This window comes from Bombyx mori, chromosome 13 (genome assembly GCF_030269925.1).
Source record: "Bombyx mori chromosome 13, ASM3026992v2".
NCBI classification, from domain to species: domain Eukaryota; kingdom Metazoa; phylum Arthropoda; class Insecta; order Lepidoptera; family Bombycidae; genus Bombyx; species Bombyx mori.
The window spans coordinates 8,141,805-8,151,988 of NC_085119.1; the positions used below are offsets into that span (position 1 = coordinate 8,141,805).

At 34.2% G+C, this 10,184-nt stretch overlaps 3 protein-coding genes across 3 annotated transcripts; all 3 read right to left on the bottom strand.

Moving 5' to 3' along the window:
- Positions 1–299: 299 nt before the first annotated feature.
- Positions 300–863, bottom strand: Pp (paralytic peptide). The gene has a single exon (NM_001043418.1). The coding sequence runs from the start codon at positions 806–808 to the stop codon at positions 413–415; it is 396 nt and encodes a 131-aa protein (NP_001036883.1). The 5' UTR covers positions 809–863; the 3' UTR covers positions 300–412.
- Positions 300–1,964, bottom strand: uENF1 (insect cytokine precursor uENF1). The gene is given in 2 exon segments (NM_001272021.1): positions 300–1,056; positions 1,300–1,964. A coding segment is annotated over 1 exon segment (318 nt). The 5' UTR covers positions 1,893–1,964; the 3' UTR covers positions 300–1,056; positions 1,300–1,574.
- On the bottom strand, positions 300–1,964 carry uENF2 (insect cytokine precursor uENF2). Its single transcript, NM_001272022.1, is given in 2 exon segments — positions 300–1,056; positions 1,300–1,964. A coding segment is annotated over 1 exon segment (270 nt). The 5' UTR covers positions 1,572–1,964; the 3' UTR covers positions 300–1,056; positions 1,300–1,301.
- Positions 1,965–10,184: the final 8,220 nt, after the last annotated feature.

Genomic DNA, 10,184 nt, shown 5'->3' on the forward strand with positions numbered 1-10,184 from the left:
TTTATAAATAAATAAATAAATATTTTACTAACAATCACGCCATGTTAACTGGTCCCGTGCTAAGTTCGTAAAGAACTTGTGTTACAGGTACCAGATAACGGATATAAATCTAAGATTTTTATTATACACATACATACATTTAATAGACATCCATAACCCTGGAAAAGACATTTATATTTATCATACAAATATCTTCCCTTGGCGGGATTCAAACCCGCGACCCCCCCCTGTAGTGACCATGTCACTTACCACTACACCAGACGGCCATGAATTTGTTTCCAAAATAAATAGACAAAACATTTATTGAAATACATTTAATTTTGTTTTAATCATTAAATCGAAATTTTACATAAGACAACACCGGAACGAAATAAAACGAAATTATAAGACAAAAAATTTAACTGCTTGGGTCTCAAAAGGTAGGTTTACATCTGCCATCAGCAGTTCTCTTAAAGCCTGTAGCACAGCCTCCTACAAAATTTTCTCTGCCTTCCTTTTCTGTTGTTGTTTTGCCTGCTGATGTTGGAGTAGGCACGATAGTGGGCTGGGTAACAAATTCCACTACGCCACGTTGCACTGAACCAGACGATACACTTTCAGTTGGATAAACCGGTCGATTCACGGCATTATTGTAGTTATATTGGTCGTTATCATCGTCTCGGAAAATCAATCTATCCGATAAATCTTCTTCAACTTGGCTAATTCCTCGTCGGAGATCATTGAAGAAACCGTTTACTCCAGCATTGACCGGACCAGCGTCATTCAATATTAAAACGGCACAACACAAAATAAAAACCGAACACTTCATGGTTGAAATTTACAAGTTGCCGTTCACTTAACTCGTCAAAATATTTCCTTTTACTGATACTTTAGTGGTCTCGACACGTAGATAACTTCAAGACCTTTATAGTTTATCAGAAGTTTTAAATTGTGTTTCATTCCAAGAAATGATAAAGCGTCGATTACGTCAAGTTAGTTATGCTTAATGTTTTTGCATATTAATCGAAGAGGAAAACGGTACATTTGATAATGCGCGTTTTATGTTTTGATTGTAACCTGAAAAATAAATTATTTTAAAAATAAGCGAGACTAATCTCTACATTACACAATGTTCACATTAATAGTGGTTAGAATATTAACTCAATTAGTTTTTTTTTTTCGGTATGTAACAAAACCATTTTGCTTTTAAATGAGTATCATAGCTTTCGTATACTAATATTTAATTGTTGTTGTACGGGAGACAAGGTTTATTAATGAAACATTTAGAAATGAAAGTATTTAAATTATTATCATACATACTTCTAGAATCGTTGTCTACAATTTCCTAATGCATCACGTCTTTGTCCCAGGGGACACTCTAGCTCCGGAACCCTTATAACTTGTCCAGTTTGTACTTTTTCGGTAGTGGTCGAAGTTGCAAACCAAAGCTTTTCGCGGAAATTAAACACTACATTGCCTTGAGAACTAACACTCGCCAACGTTATAGTCAATAAAATCACAAATTTCGCGTCCATTTTAATGTAATGTGCTGAGCAGACTACGCCACGCCTGTGTTTATGCCTATGTTGCATATATCACCATGGTCGTCTGCAAACACCACTTTTATCCAAATAAGTGCCTTGCTCTTGGCATCCCGCTGTGTTCGGAGGTACTTCAATCATGCTAGTGTCATCCGAAGGACCGTCTTCATCCTTTTTGGTAGTGGTATTTGCTATTGTTTCGCTTTCGGTGCTATTATACAAAGAAAGTTGGGCGAAAGAGTTTTTAAAATCTCGGACGGGATTGCCAAATATTTGAAGAATATCCTGGATCGAAATAGGTGCTCCAGAAACACAAATAAATAAACTTAAGACCACACTGAGCACAACTACGCGTCGGAACACAGATATCATTTTAATATTGAACAGACGTTCTCAAACTCAGAAACGATTTGTTTATCACTGACTGATTGGCACACACTCATCGGAAATATCAAATATTTAACAGTTTTATGTTTAAGAGTATAATATTTAAACGATACTGGCAACAGAACTATGGACTTTGATATCCCAAAAAATATAGATTAGAATTATTAGAATCGTATGACGCAGTGTTACATAAGCTTTGCGTAAATTTGCTAAATTGGTCATTGCCGAATGACATTGTAAAATGGGTATTGAGAAGTATGCTTATTGAGTGATAGCACAGATGTTAATGGATTGAATAGTCCACATTCATGCAAGTATCGCCCGTCAAGTGGTCAATTGTATCAATGGCCTCATACTATTGCTATTCTTCAACAATAAAAAACCGGGTTTGGTACAAGCTAAATTTAGTACTAACATCTTGTGACTTAAAACAAGAACAAGGAAAGTAGGTACTTTGAAGAAATTACAAAATTTAACTTTTTTTACACTTCAAAGTGCAAAGTTTTTTACATTTCAATCAAGGACAAATGGTAGAATTGGAGTCTAACGTCAGAGAGTACATTTAGATTTTACAAAATCACTATCAATCCTGTAACAGAAATACTTATCAATACCTACTAATACTACTAACTTAATGGTTAATGATTAGGAGTAAACGCATTTTGAAGTGTATATGGCAAAAAGATTAAGACGATATTCCGAAGTTCAAGCCCCGTACCAATGGGTAGGCATACAAATCTGGGTATTCTCTCTCCTTTAATTGTTACTATCTTCATCGATATTACAATCCATTATCCAATCCCTTCAGCTTTCATATGCCGCATACAATATGTAAACGCATGGCTAATTAAGAATAAGTAAAATACTAAAATGCTTAGGAAATTCCAACGGACTCTAAGATATTACGAAATACTTTACTGGTGGTAGGACCTCTTGTGAGTCCGCACGGGTAGGTACCACCACCCCGCCTATTTCTGCCGTGAAGCAGTACTGCGTTTCGGTTTGAAGGGGCTGCCGTTGTAACTATACTAAGATCTTGGAACTTATATCTCAAGATAAGTGGCGCATTTACGTTGTAGATGTCTATGGGTTCCAGTAACCACTTAACACCAGGTAGGCTGTGTGCTCGTCCACGCATCTAACCATATAAGAAAAGAAAACTTTATGAATGAAGGTTGTTGGATTGTCGGGTCGCTATCAGCTTCGCGCCTGATTTGGAATTGTGGCACATTTGAGCAAAGTCAAAGCATGATCTTTGCTAAGACGCTTACAGGCTTTTGAGATAAACACAGTTCACTAAGCGAAATTATGAATAAATTGGTTCAGCATTATTGCTTAGTTTGAAAATATTAAATTATGAAAATACTGAAAAACATGCCTAATTAATCCCTAAACAGCATGATAGGAGGATATGCTCCACCGATCGCACAAAATATGGTATAAGAACAACATTATGAAGATTATTTCAAAATATAGAGTTGTTTATTTCTGTACAAAAATATCTCAATTGTTCGTTATTATACTGGGCTTTTTTTATTGATTAATTTAAAAGCTACAATACAGTAACATAAAAATAATAAAATAAAGTTATAAAATAACGCTATTCAATTTCAATTTAAGCCTTTATTTCAATTATATAAAATAGACACAAACTCATTTAAGCATAACAATACAATTTATTGCAATTTCAACGAGTAATATTTACTTAAATCACAGTATATCTTAAACCTTCGATTTAATTAGGTATAAAAAATTTATGACAGTAATTTATTATACTTTATAAAAAGCAAGTGCAAATACACATTATCGTTTTAATTTCAAACAAATTTTAATATGCTTTGATGTTGACCATAAAGAATGGCATAAATACAGATACATTATTTTGCGGGCGGCGTTGGAATTTTGTGATTAAATTTGCCATGAAAATATTTTAATTACATACATCCAACGGTAATTTAGGACATTTCATAGTGCATAAAAATTACACATACCTTACATGTATCTATACATTTAAAGGGTGGAGTAGCAGTCTAGCTAGAGAATTGATAATTACTAAAACCTTCACCAAAAGTCCACCTTATAAGGAGTCGAAACTTTCCTTTAACATAAATATGAAATTGATTGTTATTTTGCACATGCCTATCCAAATCTAGTTATTTGTTGAATTATTGATAGTACATTTATATTAAGTTTAAAATAACGAAAAGTACATAGTGTTGCTCAATTTTCTTTAGTCACACGGCTTGCTTTTATGTTTTTTCGCTTTCTTTTCCTGAAAATAATAAGTTTCCAAATTATTGTACATTGCATACAACAGCTTTGTCTCGGTGTCTGTATTTTACGTCTATTACAAACTCTATGCTCAGAAACTAAATATTTAAAACATGAGCAAAGTTATTCGAACTGTCCGTCATTATTGCTCATTAGAGCCGCAATCGAAGTTCTCTCCAAGAACCTCAACGCAAAACAATCATTAATACGCTTTTTATTAGCTTCAGACGTAGGTATGTATGATTGTAACAGAATCTTTGAACATGATTTTGACCCCCTTCAAAACGTCGGATTACTCGAAACTTGATATACTTATTAGGGACCGATGACAATTTAATATTAAAAAAGAATTGAAAAAATTGATATACAACTAAAAAATTAAAAATAAATAATAGTTTAAAAAAAACTAACAAAATACGCTTTTATAGAAAATCTTTTAAAATATTTTTCAAACAAATTGAAGTGTTATATATATCCGTGTAGACCAATTTTTATTACTTACCCAATTTTCGAGTAAATTAAAATATCTCATTCAGGCCTTTTTTGCGAAGTAAGTAATGTAAGTGTTTCAAATTAATAATTAAGTTTCGCTGATCGAACTTCAGCGGGTTATGAAGAAAACTACAATCACTTTCAATTTATCAAATTACTATCTAATGACAAAAAGAGAAGTAAAGGTATCATAGATATTTTTATCACTCACAGAACCACAATCTGAGCCGCCGTCATTAGAGTCATCATGTTGTGAGTTTTTCTGTAATAAATAAGTAATAAAGAAAACTATTTTACTGGTGGTAGGACCTCTTGTGAGTCCGCGCGGGTGGGTACTACTGCCCTGCCTATTTCTGCCGTGAAGCAGTAATGCGTTTCGGTCTGAAGGGTGGGGCAGCCGTTGTAACTATACTGAGACCTTAGAACTTGTGTCTCAAGGTGGATGGCGCATTTACGTTGTGGATGTCTATGGGCTCCAGTAACCACTTAACACCTGGTGGGATGTGAGCTCATCCACCCATTTAAGCAATAAAAAAAATAAAAAAAATATATTGAAAAGCAAATTCCATAATTTTCCATTTCCGGAAACGAGTACGAATTTAAACAAAAACAATGGATTAATGAAAAAAATTACTAAAAAAACCATGTATAATCTGTAAGTTAATATAATCTGTATAATCTGTAAAGTATAATCTGTAAGTTTCTAAAACTATTGTTATAAATTTCAAAAAAGATGAACAGACTGAGCAATATTGTTCAGTTGCAGTGATGTCCATAAGGGACCACTTTTTATGTGCCTATACGTAGATACTACAATCACTTTTAATTTATCAAAATGCTATCAAATTGCAAAAAGAGAAGTAAAGGTATCATAGATATTTGTATCACTTACAGAACCACAATCTGAGCCGCCATCATTAGAGTCATCGTGTTGTGAGCTTTTCTGTAATAAAGAAAACTATTTGAAAAGTAATTCCATAATTTTCAATTTCCGGAAACGAGAAAGAATTTGAACAAAAACAATGGATTAATAAAAAAAAAATACGAAAAAATCATGTATACTCTGTAAGTTAATATAGTCTGTATAATCTGTAAAGTATAATTTGTAAGTTTCTAAAACGATTGTTATGATTTTCAAAAAAGATGAGCAAAGTGAGCAATATTGTTCTGCGATAAAATTCCTTTACTCTGCCCTGCATTTGTCTTGAATCTGGGGTTCACAAACATTCTTATCTAGTACCTAACCCAGTTCACTAATTACATAAGAACTGTACATGTAAAACATTAATAATTAAATAATACAACTAGGCCTATATTATTGATTTATTTTTCTACATAACCATTTGGCACAAAATTGAACCTTTTAGTGAATTACATTTATAATAAAAAAAAATCATTCAATACGATTCAATTAATTCGTTTATCGATCCTAAATCTTGAATCCAACTTAATTAGATGTACTTATATTAATGTGCCAATGTAATAATATTTAAATAATATTTCGATCACAATATACTTTTTTGGCTGTACCCATTTTGTTTATCAGCGCGCTATAAAATTATTGCTAAAACATTTATTGGATTTTAATTGTAATTTTTTTTATTTTTTTATTGCTTAGATGTGTGGACGAGCTCACAGCCCACCTGGTGTTAAGTGGTTACTGGAGCCCATAGACATCTACAACGTAAATGCGCCACACACCTTGAGATATAGTTCTAAGGTCTCAGTATAGTCACAACGGCTGCCCCACCCTTCAAACCGAAACGCATTACTGCTTCACGGCAGAAATAGGCGGGGCGGTGGTACCTACCCGTGTGGACTCCCAAGCGGTCCTACCACCAGTAAGAAGTTGCATTGTAAGAAGTTGTTCGGTTGCAGTGATGTCCATAAAGGACCACTTTTATGTGCCTATATGTAGATCATAATAAGTCACCCAGCCACTTCAATAGTCATTACACCAATAAACATGTATTTCTGTAAGTTATAAACTGTGAGCGTTCAAGAAATGGAAACACTGATACTCAGTCCAGAAATTGTGACATTTTATTCAAGAGACGTAGCAAAAACACCTGTGCCATGACCGCCGATGTAATTAGTTATTGATTCAAGAGATTAGAAAAAAATATGATTTTCAAAAACGCTTACCGGATCAGAATCGCATCCTGAGTCTTGAGATTTTATTCTGTAAAATAAAAGAGTCACATTATAAAAATGTTAAAATTAATTTTTAATGAAAGCTAATATTATATAAACAGAAGAATATGTTCGTCATTACATCTGCGCTTCCACAATGGCTAAGCCAAATCAGATGTATTTTTAGTTAGATATCGAGAAAAACCAGGTCTAGTACATATTTAGTATTAATTTTATTTATCTATTAAGATATACCAATTACCAAAACTATATACAGTAATCCCCCTTATAACACGGTACTGATATAACGCATTTTTATATTGTGCAATTTCAGTTCCTCGTATAACACGGGTATTCCCCCCATATAACACGGGGATTCCACAAGTTATAATATTTCTGTACTGTGAAATGTATAACAATTTGTACACTTTATATTTATAATCAATTTCACGTGCATTTGCACATTGTGTCCATTATGTTGTTTCTCAAAATTACATTAATTTATTAAATTTGACTTCCCAGTTTTTTAATTGTACAAAACATTGGTTAGGTATATTGTTTTATATTATTTTGTGTAATATATATCATATTTGTACATACCGCGTTATATGGGGTCATACAAGCGTCATACAAGCGCGTTATGCGAGTATGTTCCCACAACGCGTTTCCTATAACGCGGTACTAAACTACCGTGTTGTAGTATAGATTACTGTATTAGTGGTAGGATGCGTGAATGGTCCAGTTTCATGCATGTCAAATCACCGCTAATCTGTAGTAAAAGCTGCTGGAATGTGTAGGTTGAAAATTAGGGTAAAATACTCACTGTTTTAAGCACGGGCTGCTTTCTATTACGACGACCACTGCAGCGAGTATAAGGCAGACCACCAGAACTTTGTTCATTTTGCTCCAAGTTTTTCTAAAAGAAAACGCACCTACATCAATAATTTACATATTTAATTGTAATATCTGTAAGCATTTCTCCAAAGATATTTGGTATTTGAATGTACACGTTCCTGTCTCGTGTGTTAGACCAATTATCGCAATTGTTCTTCGATAATTGAACTGACTATGCCACAGAAACCAAATAATTATATACAATGCTAACCTGATTTGGGACACTGATAGTTAAAAAACAAGTTGACGAACTAGAGCCGGCATATCAAAGAATCGAATAAATAAATATTATAAAGTATTGGAGACGTAAAATGGACGTATCAAACAGAGACGTAAAATGTCAACACTAGATAAAAAAACCAGAAAAAGCGAAAACCTACATTTTCAGCAAAGGCTAGATTTTTTTGAGATAATTATGTCTCTTAGGACTAAACAGTAATAAATACTGACATTGACACTTAGGTGGAGGTGTGAAAAAACGTAAAAAACTGATACTAATAAAAAATAAAATTTATAGTACACTTGATCACTCAAACTACTCTTAGATATTTTTTTTTTTTTATTGCCCTTGTAGGCAGACAACCATACGGCCCACCTGATGGTGAGTGTTTACCGTGGCCCATGGACCTCAACAATGCCAGGGGCAGAGCCAGGCCGCTGGCTACCGCTTAATACTCTCTACAAGCCTCGTTTGAAGAAGGACATGTCATAGCGCTTGGATAACACCGTGGAAGGGAGCTCATTCCAAAGCCGGATGGTACGTGGCAAAAAATATTTCTGGAAACGCACTGTGGATGACCGCAGTGGCTCCAGGTAGAATGGATAAACTCTACTCCGGTGGCGGTCGGTGCGATGGTAAAAACGAGATGATGGTATCATCTCAAACAATTCCTCAAAGCACTCCCCATGGAACATGCGGTGGGAACCAAAGTCCCTCCGCAAAGCCAGAGATTCCGAACGATCCGTGAGAATGAGAGATTGAATACGTGAGTTTAAATTCAGCGGTAGCAAAACCTTGTGAATATTAATATAGAGTTCGTAAATGTAATTAATATAGATACAATCAATAAGTATTGTAAAAGCTACGGACCTCCCGGGGTAGTCTGGTATCAGAGACTACATCCGTCAAATAAACATGTCTGATGACCCAGCTATTGTTTGAAGGTAGCGATTATCACCGTTATTTTGTTTAAAAAAAAGTATAAAAGATTTGTGGTAAGTTCACAATCGCATACTTTATGATTGTGATGCATACAATTAAACTGGACACGTCACTTATTCGTTATCCGAATAAAAATATCTGTCTATAAGGTCCTATTCTCAACACTGTCACGAAACTCATAAGAGTGGTATTGGGAATGAAGGGTAAGGACCACGATATTAACACGAAGGATTCTACGTCATGCACCTACCGATTCGCTTAAAGAATTAATACGGAAGCTAAAAACTCCAATACAACTCCAAACAGTACAACTTCATATTCCCGATTAGGTGTATACAAGTATACCGATGGCGATGTTTATATTGTACTGTTTAGCAATACCGTCTTTAACATAAGGGCACACGGGGCCCGTGCCCAGGGCCCCCATTCTCAGGGGGCCCCGAAAGACTGACAATTTCTCTCACACGTTTATTCTCAAAACCTTTTTGTCGGGCACATTACACTTTTATCACAGATCAGTAATCAGAAGGTATTTACAAGGCATATACTATGCCTATAATAGAAGATTTTGCTCACCAGAAATCCCGAAAGAAACCGTTATCGAAATCGTAACCAAAAAAACCAGCAGCATTCTTATATCATTAATGACATATTATATCATACTGTATTTGATTACCTATAACAAATGGTCTCATACTCAGTAAAAATTTTTTGTTATAATTCGCTTTTTTTACTTTCCAAAAGGGCCTCAAATTCTTGTGTGCCCAAGGGCCCCATCCTAGTTTAAGACGTCCCTGCTGTTTAGGTAATCACAATAATAGCATAAGGGCAGTAAGCATGTCTGCCCACAAATATACCACACATATTCAATATTAAATAACACTTCAGAATGGTAGAAATAGATTACGAATAACTTACCAAGCTGCTTGACAAAGTTTTTTAAGTCTTGGGTTTTTAAGGCTTGTTGTTATAATATATTGTAACACATTGAAGCTCCGTTAGTATATATATACTATTTTATAGCTAGGTATGCTAATTAAAATAATTTCACGCATGATCAAAAATAAACCAGATAATTGCCGTGAAAAATGAACATTAATTTATTAATTACTATTAAATATTTATATTTGTAGAATTCATAAAGCAAATACAGCTGTGACGAGCTCGGAAAATTCAAATGAGATTAAAATAGTGACTTTGTAAATAAACAAATTATATTTACGTGAAATAGAGGGCACTTGTAGATTAAAGGAGTTTTTATTTTCATGCTGATTGCTCAGTAATTTGTGTTTATGAGCGTCAGCAGCCTGTAGCTGATGGTTAGG